A 20,156-nucleotide genomic window follows, 5' to 3' on the forward strand; every position below is an offset into this window, starting at 1 on the left:
ACAAAGTGAGAAAACCTTTAAATGGTTCTGAGGAAGGGTCACTAGGCCCGAAACATTAACTCTGTTTTCTCTCCATAAATGCTGCTAGATCTGCAGAGGTTTTCCAGCAATTTCTGTTTTTGCACTTTAAGTGGAGGTTCTTGATACAGGAATGGAAGCCAGAAATGTAGATTCAATCAGGCATGATTTAATGATGTCATGGGGGACAGTAGGTCTACTATTCTGCAGGCAGTATTTACAATGAACCAAAGACTGGAAGTTGGCTAACATGGTGTTACTATTTAAGAAAGTGGTAAGGAAAAGCCAGGGAACTATAGAACAGTGAGCCTGACATCGGTGGTGGGCAAGTTCTTGGAGGTAATCCTGACAGACAGGATTTACATGTATTTGGAAAGGTAAGGACTGATCAGGGATAGTCAACATGGCTGTGTGAGTGAGAAATCATGTCTCACAAACTTGACTTAGCTTTTTGAAATAGTAATGAAGCGGATTGATGAGGGAATAGCAGTGGATGTGATCTACATGGACTTCAGTAAGTCATTCGACAAGGCCCCTCATGGTAGACTGTTTAGCAAGGTTAGATTACATAAAATACAGGAAGAACTAGCTGTTCTTGATGGTAGAAGACAGAGGGTAGTGGTGGAGAGTGGCTTTTCAGACTGGAAGCCTGTGACAAGTGGTGTGCCACAAGGATCGGTGCTGGATGCACTGCGTTTCATCATTTAAATAAATGATTTGGATTTGAGTGTAAGAGGTATAGTTAGTAAGTTTGCACGTGACACCAAAACTGAAGGTGTAGTGGACAGTGAAGAAGGTTACCTCACAGTGCAACGGTACCTTGATCACATGGGCCAATGGGCCAAGGAGTGGCAGATGGAGTTTAATTCAGATAAATGTGAGATGCTGCATTTTGGAAGGGCAAATCAGGGCAGGTCTTATACACTTAATGGTAAGGTTCTGGGGACTGTTGCTGAACAAAGACCTTGGTGTGCAGGTTCAATATTTCCTTGAAAGTGGAGTCTCAGGTAGATAGGATAGTGAAGAAGGCATTTAATATGTTTTCATTTATTGGTCAGAGTATTGAATACAGGAGTTGGGAAGTCATGTTGTAGCTGTACAGGACATTGTTCAGGCCACTTTTGGAGTATTGTGTGCAATTATGATCTCCTCCTTATCAGAAAGATGTTGTGAAACTTGAAAGGGTTCAGAAAAGATTTACAAGGATGTTGGCAGGGTTGGAGGATTTGAGGTTAAGTGAGAGACTGAACAGGCTGGGGCTGTTTTCCCTGGAGCGTTGGAGGCGGAGGCTGAGGGGTGACCTTATAGTGGTTTATAAAATCATGAGGGGCGTGGATAGGGTAAATAGACAGGGTCTTTTCACTGGGGTGGGGGAGACCAGAACCAGAGAGCTGAGATTTAGAGCGAGGGGGGGAAAGATTTAAAAGGGGCCTCAGGAGCAACTTTTTCTCACAAAGGATGGTGCCTGTATGAAATGAGTTGCCAGAGGAAGTGAGGGAGGTATTACAACATTTAAAAGGCATCTGGATGGATACATGAACAGGAAGGGTTTAGAGGGATGTGGGCCAAATGTGAGTAGACTAATTTAGGATATCTGGCCAACAGGGACAAGTGGGCCCGACGGATCTGTTTCCATGCTGTACATCTCTATGATTCATGGCTTTGTCAGTGATAACATAAAAAATCTTTTAAATTAGCAACCTACATTTAGCCAGTCTATTCAATAGTATTGTTTGTGCAAGTTTAGACTTCAAAATTTTTTTCCCACAAAGTTGATGGAAGTACAAGTTGGTAACAGCGTGGTGAAGGTATCGGGAGACTTGATGAATGGTGGTTTATCTCCTTTATAAATGGAGAAAGGACTGAGGTGGGGGTGTGTCACAAATTAAAGTCAAATCAGGTACAGAGAAATAAACAGGAACAAAAATCAGATTAGGAAAGGGAGGCAGAAAAGAAAATAAACATTTTTAATCTTTTTCAAAGAATTCACAATTGAGAAATGAGACTCATACATATAATTAGTCATAGAGTCGTAGAGGTGTACAGCATGGAAACAAATCCTTCAGTCTAATACATCCATGCTGACCAGATATCCCAATTTAATCTAGTCCCGTTTGCCAGTACTTGTACCACTTCCCTATTCATATACCCATCCAGATACCTTTTAATTGCTGTAACTGTACCAGCCTCCACCACTTCCTCTGGCAGCTCATGCTATACAAACGCCATCCTTTGCGCCAAAAAGTTGCCCCTTAGGTCCCTATTAAATTTCTGGGCCAGATAAATGTCACTGACTGCCAATCAATGTATCACACAATAAAAAGCTTTCAATTAACTTTGTGACCAGATTAATGGATAATTAAGATGCAAATGTGGCAATTTCATAAAACTGATAGGGGAAGTGAGGACGAGATGCTGACTTCAAGTTGATGGAATGGTGCAGTACACTTAGTGGTTTGTGGTGATTCACAATCACAGGATATATTGCATATTCCACAAGTTATTGGATGACTTGTACATTGATAAAATCTGGCCCTTTAATTCAGAGAGCTGACAAACACAGTAAAAGGCCAAAACATTCTAACTTCACTTGGCAGGTGACAAGCTTGTGTTGTCTTTGATTCAATAATCTTATCATTTAATCACATTTATCTATATTCTGGACATATTTTTGAAGCCACACATGGTTCGCCGCAGAAGTTTCTAAGTTTGAGATAAGGAAACCAGTTACTTAATTTGCTGCCAGTAAGTCCTGCAAAACCCCATCTCAGCGAATGTGGTTGCCAAGCAAGAGAGTGGTGGACAGATTATGTGGTAAAACTGGAACCTTTGATTGACAAGGTTTCACTGATAAGATGATGTAACTATACAAAGTTCACAAGACTGCAGTAGCTGCATGGCAACTTGCCATTGTGCATTAACTGGGCCTGGCAATAATAGGGCAACAGCAGAATGTGGACTCTGTACTATGAGAAAGTGAGGACTGCAGATGCTGGAGAGTCAGAGTCGAAAAGGGTGGTGCTGGAAAAACACAGCAGGTCAGGCAGCATCCGAGGAGCAGGAGAATCAATGTTTGGGCTGTAGACTCTGTACGTTGAACAGAGAAACCAAACAATGCCCTGTTACAACCAAAATGTGAAAAATGAACAAAAAACTGCATTTATGTAGCATTTTTAATGTAGTAAAACATGCCATGATGCTGAAGTGTTGTCAGACAAGATCTGACAAGGTCTGATAAAGAATAAAATGTTAGGAAAAGTGGTATATTTGAAAGGATATTTTTAAGGAACAGTCAACAGTAAAGATAGGAAAAGGATGAGCGATTCAGAGCTTGCTCCTTTGGCTGCTAAAGACACAGTCAGCAATCATGGAGCGATTAGAAATCGGAGCCAAAAATTGGAGGAGCACGGAGATCTCAGAGTTCTAAAGGGGATGGTCATAGAAAAATGAAGAGGCAGGACCATGGACTTGTTTGAACTTATTAGCATTGATTATGGGCTAAAATCCATAGCATGTGCAAAACTAGATCTGAAGGAGGGTGTTAATAAAACAGTGTAAAACTTAACAGAGCTAAAGCAGGGCTCAGGTAAAAACACAACACTTCTCACCATCAGATGGCAACTGGCTGGCAAATTCAGGTGGCAGAGTTAAAAGGGCATAGTCCTTCAGTGCTGCAAGCCAGAGGCGACTTAGAATAGGCAGCTCCGGCTCAACCAATGTAATCAAGCTGTCTGGAGGGAGCTCATCCATGGCATCGAAACCATTGTCCTCTTCCTTATTCTTCATAGCTGTCACCGGCTTGGCTTCTGCTTCCTTCTTGGTTTTCATGGCTACAACATAGACCTGAAGAGATGGTAGGCAAGCATTGGGCTAAGTCAAAAGGAGAAAATGATGTTTCTAAGACTACTAATTCTTTTATTCAATTTTAATTGACATGACAATTCTTGAACTCAGCACATAGAAAAGGGAAATTATTCTTCCAAGTTAAGTCTAAAAGTTAAAAACATTGGGATTGGGGAAAAAGATATGTAGCTGCCTGGATTGCTGTTGAGCTTCTTACATATTATACTTGATATCATCCTAAGATGAAGTTCCCAGTGTGCAGTTGCATTTTAAATGCACAGGACAGGGTCAGGATAACAACTGACCCTGTCAATTCACTAACCCAAACTTCCCACTCTACTGGGATTAGAAGACTACGAAGATGATTTTACAACAAGAAATACAGAAACTGTCACTAAGATTGATCTGGATGCAGAGGTGAGTTTATTAATACTTAGCTGTCAAAACAACCCATTTTTAATGTGAAGTATAAATGTCATTGCTATCTGCTACCAGGAGATAGACTGTCACAGTAAAAGATCTGATTGTTACAGGGATTATAAATATCAATGAAACAAAACTCACGGGCTAAGCAGCCATTACAGTGAACATTCCAGTATGTTTTAAGCTCAAGTACCGAAGTCACAGTTAAGGGAACAGACAATTCCAAAACAAGTTTAGAAAGATAGAAATGTATTCTATTATTAGGTTGTACCTTTTAATAAATTCAGCTAGTCCTCCAGCTCCTTGTAGCTATGTGTTCACTTTTAATGGAAAACAAGTTTCTGTTCACAGCAGGATTGCCCCTTGACAGACATGCACTCCACAATCAAATGACTAACTGCTGAAACTAAATGGACAAGGTACTGTACTCATGGGACTCAGCTCAGTATAAACAATTGACAGGTCAGAAAGGAGTAATGTTTTCACTTGGATATTTCTTCTGCTGACTATAGTGTTTTGATTTCTTTTCTACACTCACCCCTGCAAGCTTACCTCTGCCCAAGCTTTAAGCACAGCCAACTTCTCCATCGTGGTAGCACTCTCACTGTACAGTTGACTCAGGGAGCCCTTTCCAGATTGCACTTTGTCTAAAGAGGATACCAATAAATTGTGTACTCGGCGTAGATCATTTAGGTCACTAACCACTCCACTTCCAATCCAAGCGCTGCAAACCTGCATCAAGTAATAACAAAAGCTAATTCCAGTATAAAACTAGTTAAGACAATTTTACACATCAACAACTTTTAAAAATAACAAACTGTATTTATATAGTGCCTTTGACATTTGGAGACATTTCACAGAAGTAATATCAATCAAAATTTGACACAAAATCATAAGGAAATATTAGGGAGGTGACCAAAGACATGATCAAAGAGATACATTTTAAGAACTGCCTTGGAGGAGGAGGGGGGAGGCAGGCAGAAACCTTAAGGGAAGGAATCCCAGAGCTTAGGACCTTGGGAATGGCTGCACAAGATACAGTGATTAAAATTAGCAAAGTGCCAAAGACCAATATTAGAGAAGTGTAGAGACTCAGAATGGTTGGGTGAGATTATAAGAGGTAGGGAGGAGAGAGGCTGGGCCTGAGAGATTGAAACATCAGGAGAAGGATTTTAACAGCAAACTTTTGCTGCATTCACAGGTGATAAACTGATCACCCAAAATATGGCAGTTTTACAACTGTTACTCTGAGGCCTCTTAAAATCAGAAGATGGTTTTACACTATCCACATTTGTCAAGTTTACAAGTTGGAAGTAATGTGTCTGGGAGGTGGTATTCATCCCTCCATTAATATCATGGGAGCAAATTTTCTTTGGAGAGAGAAAGTGGAGAGGGGATATAATAAAAGTGATGAAGAGATGAACATTTAATATTCAGATTATTTTGGTCAAATTGGATACCAGTAATTGTTCTTTTGACATATTAGAAATGTAAGCAAATTGAGTCATGTTTCCAGATTGAGGATTGATTTGAGGGATGCGACAAGTTCCCCAGTATCATCTCGTCTGCTTTAGCTTCTCACAACGTGCACTAATAACCTGGATAAAAGAATACAAAGCTAGGTATTTAGTTTGCAGAGGACTCTATGACAGACATTGTGAAGTTAGTTGTGTAGATGGTAGCAGGAAATTACAGAGTGGACAAAACTGCTGCAGACAGAGTTCAATATAAGGAAGCTATAAGGCTATCTAACTTTAATTTGTGAAGGACAAACAGGAATATTTTCTGAATGGCGGGAGACTAGGAGACGTGGAGGAAGAAAAAAGTGATGCTTGTCCAATATACAAATCCTGAAAATTCAGTGCAGTGCCACCAGTAGTAATGAAAAGGGTGTGACATGTTGGCCCTCATCTCAACTGCAGAATCTGGGATATCAGGGCTTCGGGGTTAAAGATAGGATTGATTGCTTAGACATGGCTCTATTCCGTCAAGTTCAGAAGGCTAAAAAATGACCTCATTGCATTATTTAAATAATAAAAATTAAGTCTTAATACAATGAAACTATTTTCTCTGATTGAGACACCACTTTTTGAATTTACCAATCTTAAAATTAGTTCCCTGTTCGGGACTGAAACTGAGAAAATGCTCAAACAGTAACTGAAATCTGAAGCCCTAAAATCCCCAGAAAAATGTGGATGCTGGAGATTTGAGAGTGAGACAGACTTTTGTTGGATAAGTGGGAAAGGCAAGCAAATGTGATTGCAACACAGATCAGTGAATTTCTGAATATCATATGTCTGAGGAGTTCACTGCCTCCTCCTGTGATTAATGAAGGAAATGGGAAATGCAGGTAAAGCTTATTTTACGGTGAAACAATTTATTGACACACAATATAGGACTAAAATCTTCAATTGGCTTCAACAGGGAGTTAGACAAACGCTTGTAAACAAATGGGATTCAGGAGAATCACCAAAGGTTGCTTTGGCCTAAAATGTTTATCTTTATTCACGAGAAGTGGGCCATTCCTAATTACCCAAAGGTATTTAAGAATCAAATCACATCGCTGTGGGTCTGAAATCACATGTAGGCCAGCCCTGCTGGGTTTTACGATAATCAATACTGTTTCATGGTCATTATTAGATTCTTTATTCAAATTTCACATCTACTATGGAAGAATTCAAACCAGATCCCCAGAATATGACCTGGGTCTTGGAATTAATAGTTTAACAATTATACCATTAGACCATTGTCTTTCCCCATTCACAATCTGACCTTGTACTGAAAATGATAGCAATGCAAGCCATTCTTAATTAGAGGGTCATTGTGAGGAGTATTGTCAGAAATTTACGATTTATGGAAACAAAAATAAACACTTTTATTCAGTGAAGTGTTAATGATCAAATACTTTACTGAGAATTGCAAAGTGACTAATAAATTACCTGACAGGCTTTAGCAGTAATGTCGGATGGAGTATCCTGGGAAAAAGCTGGTCTCAAGGCTGCTCCAACCTGAATTGAAATCAATATACTTCACAGATAATGAAAATTCAGGTTACCGTTACTACAGCATAAGCAATCCTGCTCACAGAATGACAACACAAGTCATAACAACATAGTCCTCCTTGTTCTTCACCCACAAATAGGATCCAAGAAACAACAGCCTGGGGATTTTCAGATAATTTATCCATAGCATACTCTCACTTGTAATGATGGGGCTAACCACAAAAGGATGTTTGGTAATTTTAGTAATCCTACTCTCCCAGTGTGGTGCCGGTCAAAGCACAAGAGTGTTGTACGCCCACCTCTGACCTGGATCTCCCTTAGTGTAGGTAGAGGTAATTGATCTCACAACATGTTTACACAGTCCTGCTCCATTCAGGCATGCATGGTGACTGACAATAACAAATGGGAGGACATGGCTCCGTGTACATTCCCAATATTAATGTTGTTGGGACCTAACACATTAACACTTAATAGCTACACCCTTTCACTTCAGATTCCTCGATCATTAATGATCTACTCTCTCTCATACCTTCAGGCTAAACAAATCACCAGACTGAGAACAGCCCCAATTTGTCAAAATTGTGCTTCATATTTTTATTTATTCACACCAGGCAGCTTCCCAGTAAACCAAAGATAGCACCTTCCAAACCCTCAACCACATTCATCTAGAAGTACAAGGACAGCAGATACATGGGAACACCATCACTTGAATGTTCCCCTCCCAGCCACCCATTCTGACTTGGAAATATAATGCCATTCCTTCAGTGCCACTGGATGAAAATGCTGGAACTCCCACCCTAATAGCATTGTGAATCTACCGACACCAAACAGACTGCAGCGGTTCAAGAGTGCAACTCACCACCATCTTCTCAAGGACAACAATGGATGGGAACAAATCTTAGCTCTGCCAGCAAAGCCCAAATCCCATGAACAAATTTTTAAAAACCTATCTTTTGACTCAACATTGTACATAATGTTGGAACAGTCTGAAGCTGCAGTGTATTCCAGCATAGGTTCACTAAAATTTTAAATAAACTTATCGATGCATGACCTCTGTATTCTACTTCACTGGCCATAAAATGGGTAAAACTTTGGCATGCTTTAGTTCAAGCTTTTGGAATTGATAGTACATGTATCCTTGCATAGCTCAGTGTGCAATTAAAATTATTTCACTTTGCATCCCACAAATATAAATCTGCAGTGGAGATCTGACATAACTGTGGGGTGGTGCAGGAGGACTGTCCCCAGGAATAACTCACTACTAGTTTTACCCAAGAGTTAGTCTGAGCCTCACCTTGATTTCTTGCACTGCACAGAGTTGTTCAATTATGGACAGAAAGTTGTCAGTTGTGAACTGCAATATCAAAATACTCTCAAACAGGCAGGCTCCAAGTCAGAGATCTACGCCTATAAATAGCAACAACCACTTTCTGAAGATTGTTATGGATGCCTTGTTGTCTCTCACTGACCAAAATAATAAGCTGCATTTCACATTATAAAATCTACGACCAATATTACTATGTTTTCTGCTGCAAATCATGTTAACAGAGAGCTTATTGATGGATAAATTCTAAGTCTTTAAATTGTGCTTGCACTCAATGGAAAAGCAGTAAGACTTTATGGCACACTGGGAATCAAAACCAAACTTTTCTTCTTAGAGAAGGCATGCAAGAGGGTGGACAATGTGAACTAAGTACACAAACATAACTCACTTCTCATTTGAAGTTTAAATATTATTTTTATATTTCATTTTAAGTGCCCCACATGCACATCTATAAAACATGTAAACTGGTACAATTGCAAATATACTTCCTTGCCAAGGAAGTATGGCATGATGAGGGGCTGTAATTATGGGGAAGTTCCCATGATGAGGGGCTGTAATTAAAGTACAATGAATTTACACAGGCAATGTCTATTATAAAAGGTGGTGGCAAAAAGTTGCGAGCAAGTGCATGTGAACACCTCTTCTGTTAATTGCTTCACTAATTTGGTTAATGCACAATATAACTGAGACAAATTAAGCACTCTCATGTTAGTAGCTTGCACTAACTGATGGTGCTTGTCTTACATTTGCCTGATATTGCTCCAAGATCACGTGACCTGGAAACTCGGGCTCTGGAACAGAAGCAAACTCCTTGATGATGTCCTCAAGTGTCTGAAGGCCAGCCATTCTCAGCTGGTTGCTGTGGTCAGTGGCAGCCATGAAGGCCATGCGAATAAGGTCAGAAAGATGCAACACCAACAGTTCACCTATACCATGGTGAAAAAGACGACAGTGAAAGACTGGCAATCTGGGAAACATAGGCACAATCTCAGAAGTCACCTCATCCCTGTAAAAACCGGAGCTGTTTTAAACTTGTTTGTTCTGTTGGTGATAATAGTTTAGTTTAATTTTTGTTCTGCTTATTTTATACTACATCAGGCTACACCTGGACAACACTGTTACCATCGTAAAACAACTTCACAGCAAAAATACCAATCACAATTTAACACTGAGCTACTTAAGGAGATACAAGGGCATGTAATCAAAAACTTGGTCAAAGAGGCAGGTAGAAAGATATTAAAGGAGGACAAAGAAATAAAACAAATGCTGGTGGCACAGTGAATTATTGTGGAGCAATGAAAATTGGGAATGGACAAGAAGCTAAAGATGAAGTAGTGCTGGGACCATGGAGGGTTGTTTGTTTGATGGAGGTTACAGAGATAAAGGGTGGAGATGATGGAGGGATTTACACAAGAGTGATAAATTTAAAAAAAGAGATATCACAGGGAACTAATGGAGGCCATTGTATATGTTGGGGGAGGGGGGGGGAAAGATATTGAATGGTACTTGGGAGGGAGTTAGGGTAAGGGCAGAGTTCAGGAGAGGCTCAAGTTTAAGAAATGGATGCCGCCTAGGAGACCTCAGGAATAATCAAGTCTAGTGGTATCAAAACTGAAACACTGCAATTTAAGCAAGTTTATAAAGGAACTGCCATACTATAGGTACCATTATTACTTAAATACTATTATAACACAAGCACTTTAAAGTTTATGCAACAGCTTTATGGAATTATTAGTATTTGTCACAGACTTGGTAAGTCACACAAAGTGAGTGAGACTTTGCTCTCCTGAGAATGCACATCAACTCCTGAACAACATAATCACACAACCTACTTTTGGGATTCTTCAGTCTCAAGACCCTAGCCTTGGCAAGATCGAAGTGTGTCTCGTCCGTGTTCTTGCACAGCATGATGATACGACACAGGCACTCGGCGGCATACACACGGGTAGCCCACCGTGGGGCAACACAGGGCTTGGATTTCTCATCGTCACCTATGCTGGTGAACATAATGTCATCATCCATCTCATCCTTTTTCTCTCCATCCTCATCCTTCATTGCTTCTAATGGATCTACTGCACTCGCATCTGTGAAGCCAAAAAAAATCCTAAATCAGATTATGGCGCTTTTAAAAACAAAATGTTCTTTTACTCTAGCCTGCCTCAGAACATGGAGGATTTATATACCTCACTCCAACAAGCACAAGATGCAGGTTGGCAGTCCAGTGCCACACACACATTCACAATCTTTCAGATGAGATTTTAAATTTGAGGTCCCATCTGCCCTTTCAAGAGAATATAAAACACATCATAGCATTATTCTGAAGAGAAGTAATGTTCTTTCCAGCAATTTGGCCAACATTTATTGAGATACATAATCTGGACATTATCATATTGCCATTTGCAGTGTCTTTCTTTATACATACTGGTTGCTGGGCATGGGTTTAACACTTCCCTGAAATCCAAGATATCCACAGCTTGAAGAAACCTTTTGGGTTCAGATTTGCAGAAGTCTTGGCTGAATCTGGATGATAAGTTGCTTCCGAACAAGGGAGATAGTTTTGAATTGTGACATAATATTCTTGAGACTGGAAATTGAAGCTACAGTTAAGCCCTGCAGATGTGGTAGAGAGGGGATTTGATGGGATTGTATTTTACTGTGTGCTTTGAAATCTTTAAACTCGTGTTATGTATAAATAGTTTGGCTTTTCTATTGGTTATTCTGTTTCTTTTTTGCTTTGCATAATAAACTGCTTTCTTGTCAAAACCCAACCTGCAGTTTTGTGAGTTTAATTTTCCATGAGACACATAATAAGGCTATGTGACCCATTGAGTCTGCATGATTATTCAATCATGGCCAATATGTTTCTCAACTCCATTCTCCTTCCTTCTCTCTGTAAACCTTGATCCCCATGAATCAAGAACCTATCTTTGTCTTTAACACACTCAATGAGTTGGCCTCCACAGCCTTCTGCAGCAATGACTAACACAGACTCATCTTTTGGCTGAAGAAATTTCTCTTCATCTAAGTTCTAAAGGGTTGTCCTTCAGTCTGAGGTCATGCTCTTATGTCAGAAGAAATATCTTCTCCACTTACACATTATCCAGGCCTCTCAGTATTCTGTAATTCCATCATTCTACGAAACTCCATTGGGTACAGACTGAGAGTCCTCAATCACTCCACATATGACAAGCCCTTAATCCCTGAAACCATTCCTGTAAACCTCCTCTGGTCCACCTCCAACATCAGCAATTCCTTTCTTATATATTGGGCCCAAAACTGCTCACAATATTCCAAATGCAATCTGACCAGCCTTATACAGCCTCAGTAGTACATCTATGCTCTTGTATTCTAACCACTCTTGAAATGAATGCTAATATTTCATTTGCCTTCCTAACTATTAATTGAGCCTCATGTCAATTTTAAGAGAATCTGAACTAGGACACAAGTCCCTTTCTGCTTCAGATTTCAGAAGCCTTTCCCTGTTTACATAGCAGTCTAAAACTCTACTCCTTCAAGCAAACTGCATAACCTCACACATTCCCACATTGTGTTCCATCTGCCATTTATTTGCCTACTTTTCTAGCCTATCCAAGTCCTCCTCAGCCTCTCCACTTTCTCAACACTACCTGTTCCTCCACCTATCTTTATGTCATCTGCAAACCTAACAACAATGGCCTCAGTTCCTTCGTACAGATTGTTAACGTACAGTGTGAATGGTATCAAAACTGACCCTTATGGAACTCCACTAGTCACCAGCTACCATCCCAAAACAGACCCCTTTATCTCTGCACTCTGCCTTCTGCCAGTCTATCCTCTATTCATGCTGGTACCTTGCCCCTAACACCATGGGCTCATCTCTTACTCAACAGCTGTCTGTGAGGCACCTTTTCAAAGGCCTTCTGGAAATCCAAACAGATCACATCCACTAGTTCTTTGTCTAACTTACTCATTCCCTGCTCAAAGAATTATATAGATTTGTCAGGCCTGACCTCTTGTCAAAACTGTGCTAAGTCTGCCCTATTTTACCAGGCATTTCCAAGTACTCAGCACTCTCATCCTTAATAATGGAGTCTCTAAACTCTTACCAACAGCAGAGGTCATGCTAACGCATCTATAATTTCCTGTCTTCTGCCTCCCCTCTTAAACGGGGTATTGCATTGGCCATTTTCCAGTCCTCTGGGAACCTCCCTGACTCCAGTGATTCCTGAAAGACAATCAGTACCTCCACAATCTCCTCAGCTATCTTGTTCAAATCTCGATGGGTACAGTCTATCTGGTCCAAGCAAGTTATCCACCTTTAGACCTTTCAGCTTCCCCAGCATCTTTTCCTTAGTGATGGTCACTACACACACCTCTGCTCCTGACTGCATGCTGCCTGGTGTCTTCCACCGTGAAGACTGATACAAAGCACCCATTCAGTTGCTTCACTATTTCTTTGTTCCTCACTTCTAGCCTCTTTTTCCAGCAGTCCAATGTCCACTGTTGCCTCTCTCTTACCTTTTATATGTCCAAATAAACTCTTGAAAGCTTCTTTTACATTACTGTCTAGCTAACCCTCATAATTTATCATCTCCCTCAATATCGCATTTTTAAGTTATCCTTGGCTGGTTTTTAAAGGCTTCCCACTAACCTTCACCACATTATATGCTTTGCCTTTTGCTTTTATGCTGTGCCTGACGTCCCTTGGCAGCCACAGTTTCCTTGTCTTCTCCTTCTCCCTAGCCCCACACCCCTCCCATTTATCTCTTAACCCCCGAGGTTCCCAGCCTCATTCCTGATGAAGGGCACTGGCCCAAAATGTTGATTTTGCTGCTCCTCAGATGCTGCCTGACATGCTGTGATTTTCCAGCAACACACTCTCAACTCTGATCTCCAACATCTGGAGACTTCACTGTCTCCCTGTCTTCTCCTTAGATTGTTTCTTCTTCCTTGGGACGAATTTTTGCTATACCTCCTGAATTACCCCAGATACTCCTGCCATTGCTCTTTCATCATCTTCCCTGCTTCGCTCTCCTTCAAATCAACTTTGGTTTAAGAAGGGTGGTAAGGACAAGCCAGTGAGCTGACCTCGGTGGTGCGCAAGTTGTCAGAGGGAATCCTGAGGAACAGGACGTAATTGTATTTGGAAAGGTAAGGACTGATTAGGGATAGTCAACATGGCTTTGTGCGTGGGAAATCATGTCTCACAAACCTGATTGAGTTTTCTGAAGTAACAAAGAGGATTGATGATGGCAGAGCGGTGGATGTGATCTATGTGGACTTCAGTAAGGTGTTTGACAAGGTTCCCCATAGGAGACTGGTTTGCAAGGTTAGATCTCACGGAATACAGGGAGAACTAGCCATTTGGATACAGAACTGGCTCAAAGGTAGAAGACAGAGGGTGGTGGTGGTGGAGGGTTGTTTTTCAGACTGGAGGCCTGTGACCAGTAGAGTGCCACAAGGATCAGTGCTGGGTCCACTACTTTTAGTCATTTATATAAATGAATTGAATGTGAGTTTAAGAGGTATAGTTAGTAAGTTTGTAGATGACACCAAAATTGGAGGTGTAGTGGACAGCGAAGAAGGTTACCTCAGATTACAACAGGATTTTGATCAGATGGGCCAATGGGTTGAGAAGTGGCAGATGGAGTTTAGATAAATGCAAGGTGCTGCATTCTGGGAAAGCAAATTCTTAGCAGGATTTATACACTTCATGGTAAGATCCTGGGAATGTTGCTGAACAAAGAGACCTTGGAGTGCAGGTTCATAGCTCCTTGAAAGGAAAGTTGCAGGTAAACAGGATAGTGAAGAAGGCATTTGATATGCTTTCCTTTATTGGTTAGAATATTAAGTACGGGAGTTACGAGGTCATGTTGCGGCTGTATAGGACATTGATTAGGCCACTTTTGGAATACTGTGTGCAATTCTGGTCTCCTTCTTATTGGAAGGATGTTGTGAAATTTGAAAGTGATCAGAAAAGATTTACAAGGATGTTGCCAGGGTTGGAGGATTTGAGCTATAGGGAGAGGTTGAATAGGCTGGGGCTGTTTTCTTTGGAGAATCAGGGCGAGGGGTGATCTGATCAGGGTTTACAAAATCATAAGGGGCATGGGTAGGATAAATAGACAAAGTCTCTTTCCCGGGGTGGGGAAGTCCAGAACTAGAGGGCATGGGTTTAGGGTGGTGAGAGGGGAAAGATATAAAAGAGACTTAAGGTGCAAGATTTTCATGCAGAGCGTGTTATGTGTATGGAATGTGCTGCCAGAGGAAGTGGTGGAGGCTGGTATGATTGCAACATTTGAAAGGCATCCGGATGGATATGAACAGGAAGAGTTTGGAGGGATATGGACCGGGAGTGGCAGGTGGGACTAGACTGGGTTGGGATATCTGGTCGGCATGGACAAGTTGGACCGAAGGGTCTGTTTCCATGCTGTACGGCTCTATGACTCTATGACCAGCTCCTCCTGGATGTCTTTGTAGTTACCTTTACTCAATTGTAATACTGTTACATCTGATTTCATCTAATCCCTCTCATCTGCAGGGTGAATTTTATTGTATTATGGTCACTGCCTCCTTGGGGTTCCTTCACCTTAAACTCCCTAATAAATTGCCTTTCTTACATAGCTTTTCCAGTTCCTGAATAATTTTCTTTCCAACATCCTGACTACTGCTAGAAAGTATGTATACAACTTCCATCAGGGCCCTTTTGCCTTTGCAGCTCTGCAACTCTCAGCTTACAGATTCTACGCCTTCAGATTTTATATCACTTCTTGCTATTGAATTATTTTCATTTCTTACAAGGTATCCCACCCCCTCTGCCTGCCCTTTCAATAGGACACATATCCTTGGATATTTAGTCCCCAACATTGATCCTCTTACAGCCAAGTCTCTGTGACACCCACAACACCGTACCTGCCAATTTCAATCTGTGCTGCAAGCTCATTTACTTCATTTCATATACGGTGTGCATGAAAGTGTCCAACACCCTTAGTGATGTGTTGATTGCTCTCCTGTTCATAGTTGTCTCCTTATCTGCTGTGTGCCTAAGTTTCTTCATGTTCTGTTTTCTTCTTTGTTCTGTAAACTGGAATAACCCTCTGCTGAGCCTTACCATCCTTTAAACTTTTTCCATAATTTTCCGTGCACCTCTATCAAACTAAATTGTTATCTGACTTGTCCAGCAATAACATCAGCTGGAATCATAACATCAGCCAGGATCTACTGAACAGAACCAGCTTCAAAGTAGAAATAGTCTCCACCTTTTCTAATGTTCTCAAATATCAGACTCACAATGTGTAAACATGACAGCCTTGTGTTGCGGAAGTAGAGAAACAGCAGGTCTGAAAACACAAGCCACTAACCAGGACACATTCAAGCAGCGTACTGATTTGATTTCTTACCAGTTGATGCAGCCAGGACATCTTTGCACAGCTTTAGCCAGTGTGAAAGTTTTTGCACTGCCAACGATGAAAGCATGTGGCCCAAAGTGTCATGAATGTCAGCGCACAGCTTGCGGTCAGTCTCACGATCCAGCATTCCAAACAACACTCCTTCAAGGCCAGTCTCTGTGATATTCACATCTGATGTGGAAATTGTGCAGATTTTAATCGCTTCACTGCCACAAATATTGAAATTCCAGTCAAACCTGTTTCTCAGAATACTTCAGATGTCTTAGTTAGAAACTGGTGATAGACACCAGTGCAGGAATATCTTATGCATCTCAAAAACATTTCAGGCAATAAAAATAAGTTATGACATAGTCGCACACAGAATTTTAATACGGGCGTTCAAAATTACAGAAAGATTTTGACCAGAGTTGCGTGGGAGGAACTGTTTCCAGCAGTCACCAGTGAACAAAGATGTAAGAAAGCTGGTAAAAGAACCAGGAGTGAGACTTAGAGATTTTTGTTTTTGCAAAGAATGCTGCTACTTCTGGGAGAACGGGGAATACAGGGAGAACTAGCCATTTGGATACAGAACTAGCTCAAAGGTAGAAGACAGAGGGTGGTGGTGGAGGGTTGTTTTTCAGACTGGAGGCCTGTGACCAGTGGAGTGCCACAAGGATTGGTTCTGGATCCTCTACTTTTCATCATATATATAAATGATTTGGATGTGAGCATAAGAGATTTGGTTAGTAAGTTTGCAGATGACATCAAAATTGGAGGTGTGGTGGAGAGCAAAAATTACCTGAGAAGTGGCAGATGGAGTTTAAGTTAGATAAATGAGAGGTGCCGCATTTTGGGAAAACAAATCTTAGCAGGACATATACACTTAATGGTAAGGTCCTAGGGAGTGTTGCTGAACAAAGGGACCTTGGAATGCAAGTTCATAACTCCTTGAAAGTGGAGTCGCAGGTAGAAAGGATAGTGAGGGCGGCATTTGGTATGCTTTCCTTTTTTGGTCAGAGTATTGAGTACAGGAGTTGGGAGGTCATGTGCAGCTGTACAGGACAGTGATTAGGCCACTGTTGGAATATTGGATGCAATTCTGGTCTCCTTCCTATCAGAAAGATGTTGTGAAACCTGAAAGAGTTCAGAAAAGACTTATAAGGATGTTGCCAGGGTTGGACGTTTGAATTATAGGGAGTGGTTGAATAGGCTAGGGATGTTTTCCCTGGAGCATTGGAGGCTGAGGGGTGACCATGTAGAGGTTTATAAAGTCATGAGGGGCATGGATAGGATAAATAGACAAAGTCTTTTCCCTGGGGTGGGGCAGTCCAGATCTAGAGGACATAGGTTTAGGGGAGACAGGAAAGATATAAAAGAGACCTAAGGGGCAACCTTTTCACACAGAGAGTGGTATGTGTATGGAGTGAGCTGCCAGAGGAAGTGATGGAGGCTGGTATAATTGCAAGTTTTAAAAGGCATCTGGATGGGTATATGAATGGGAAGGGTTTCGAGGGATATGGGCCGGGTCCTGGCAGGTGGGACTAGATTGGGTTGGTACATCTGGTCGGCATGGACGGGTTGGACCGAAGGGTCTGTTCCCGTGCTGTACATCTCAATGACGCAATGACACTAACTGAAGGTACTGTTTAACAGGATATTGAAAACTAACTATCAAAGGGAGGAGAATAAATATTTGAAAAGGAAAAGCTTGTATAAAGGAGCAGGGGAATGGGATTAATCGGATAACTCTTTCAAAGAGCCAGCACAGGCAAAAAAGAACAAATGGCTTCCTTCAGTATGGCAGCATTGCAAGAGATGGAAAATGCCCCAGGGTTTTTCATCTCCTATTTAAATATCACTGACTAACCACCTTCAACGAAGCTTTTCCAAGGCATCTATGTTTTGTTTGTGGCGGATGGGTTGGGGCAGGGGATGGTGGTGGTGGAATCCTGATTGGAAAGGGGAATGTATAACTTTAGGATTCACAGACTGGTACAATGGAAGCTGGATCACTGGAGCAGAGACATTTCCTTTTTGTGCAAATGATGTGGAATGTGAAGAGATTCAGTTGGTCTGAAGAACAGAGCAAAATAAAGGGCACAATTCTGTAGGGGTACAGAAGCAGAGAGAACTGGGTAGACAAGAGCACAAAGTGCTGAAGTTTGTTGGTTGAGAGCATGATTAGAAAGCAAACAGTATCCTACGTTTTATTAATAGGAACAGAGTGCACAAAAGCAAGGAAGGCATGTTAAATTTTTATAACACTCTGGGCTCAACAGACAGCTGCATTTTAGGAAAGATGTGAAGGCATTGGAGAAAGTGCAGAAAAGATTCATGAGGATAGTTTCAGAGATCAGGAATGTTGGTTATGAAGATAAATTGGAGAAGTCTGGATTGCTTTCCATAGAGAAAATACAGCTCAGAAGAGATTTGATTGAGGTATTCAAAATCATAAGGACAGAGACATGGTAGATATGGAGAAATTGTTTCCACTCATGACAGGATCAGAAATAAGAGGGCAAAGATTTGAAGTAGTGGTATAAATAGGAGAAGCAACATGAGGAATAACTCTGACATGCAGCAAGTCATTAAAGACTGTAATGTGCTGCATGACAGTGTGGTGGAGGCAGATTCAACAGAAACTTTCGAATGAAGTTGGACAAGTCTGAAAAGGCTCAACATGCAACATTGAGAAGGTGGGAGTGCGGCACTGGGTGAACTGCTCATTTGGAAAGCCTGTGTAAGCCCAAAGGGCCTACATATATCTTTGCATTGATACAATTCTATGTTTGTGAAATAGATTCTAGATTGTTTGCTGTAGTGAACTGTTTAAATAGACTATTTGTTGAGTAAATAGTTTATTTGATATGACTGTGCCATAGGTTCTGACTACCTTCAATTTACTAGTTGACAGAGATGTCAATAGACTCTCTGGTAGAACACAAAAGGCAAATTTTGTAGATGATAAATATCTAAAAGAGAAACAAAAAATTCAGGAGCATTTGTGGAGACAGAAAGCGAGTTCATGTTCCACGTCACCAATCTTGCATCAGAACCAGATAATCACAAACTTGAAATGTTAACTCAGGCTGATGAGATCTTCAGGTGTGACTGATGGACAAATGACCCAATCATGTCAACTCTTATCACGATTTGGTATGTTACTATCTGTTGTCTTTTTATTTTATTTGAACAGAGGCCAGGTGAACAGCACACAAGCACATGTCTAATGCGCTCAGCAATAGCGATTGTCAAATTATGTCTCCACACTGAGCTAAGTACAGAGGTGTCTCTATTCCACCCCGACTCTATAATTAATTACTCACCAATGCCACTGCTTTCTTTGTTTCCAGCACTCCGAGTGAGAGTCATTGCATAGGCACAGACCTCAGCTGCCTCTCTTTGAGCGAGCTGACGGAGACAGGCGACTGCTGCTCTGCGCAATAGCAGGTGAGAGCTGCAAAGGTGGACCTGCAGCAGGTAAAGTATCTGATGTTAGCTGTTAAATTCTGACTTTGCTACAAACCCATTGAGGCTGAAGGGACTGTGAGCATTCATAATAATTGGAATAAATGTAGACCTGCGCTCTGAGCATTCAATCGTCTATGTTAAATAACATATCATTTGCTGTTACGTAACATTGATAGCATTGAAACAAGCCTTTCAGCCCAACTGGTCTGCATCGGTATTCTTCTACAGACAAGCCCCCTCCCACTCTGCTTCATCTCACTTTAAGCATATATTTTTCTTTCTTTTTCCCTAATTTGTTTAACTAGCTTCCCCTTAAACGTTATTCATGACAATTACTTCACATGGTACGAGGTTCCATATTCTCACCATTCTGTGTCAGTAGGCTTCTCTTCAATTCCTTGTGACTAACCTATATTTACTGTATATTTATTGCACCCTAATTAAAAACATTTTCTCTATGTTTACCCTATCAAACCCTTTCATAATGTGTTTGTCTAGCTGTCCAGAGTATGTATTTAATCTATTCACTACAAATACTCCATGAAATTACTGTTGTACAAAGTCAGACAATGAAGTCACTGTCATATCCAACATTGCACCTGACATAAAGGGATGCTGTTTACAAGAATTCTGTCCGAGACACAGGACATTGCCGAGAGTCAGCTGCTTCCACCACCAATGATTTCCTGTGTTGCTGTCACTGGTTAA

The 20,156-nt window shown here is 41.0% G+C and overlaps 1 protein-coding gene across 2 annotated transcripts in view; it reads right to left on the minus strand.

Moving 5' to 3' along the window:
- Positions 1–20,156, minus strand: part of heatr5b (HEAT repeat containing 5B) — a 124,328-nt gene that overhangs the window by 22,491 nt on the left and 81,681 nt on the right. For both annotated transcript variants that reach the window (XM_060852486.1, XM_060852487.1), the window contains 7 exons: positions 19,304–19,448; positions 15,990–16,169; positions 10,443–10,694; positions 9,355–9,536; positions 7,224–7,292; positions 4,837–5,016; positions 3,627–3,861 (listed from right to left, as the gene is read on the minus strand). In XM_060852486.1, the coding sequence (XP_060708469.1) occupies positions 3,627–3,861; positions 4,837–5,016; positions 7,224–7,292; positions 9,355–9,536; positions 10,443–10,694; positions 15,990–16,169; positions 19,304–19,448 (1,243 nt within the window). The remainder of the gene's footprint in view (positions 1–3,626; positions 3,862–4,836; positions 5,017–7,223; positions 7,293–9,354; positions 9,537–10,442; positions 10,695–15,989; positions 16,170–19,303; positions 19,449–20,156) is intronic.

Source organism: Hemiscyllium ocellatum, chromosome 3 (genome assembly GCF_020745735.1).
Source record: "Hemiscyllium ocellatum isolate sHemOce1 chromosome 3, sHemOce1.pat.X.cur, whole genome shotgun sequence".
NCBI classification, from domain to species: Eukaryota; Metazoa; Chordata; class Chondrichthyes; order Orectolobiformes; family Hemiscylliidae; genus Hemiscyllium; species Hemiscyllium ocellatum.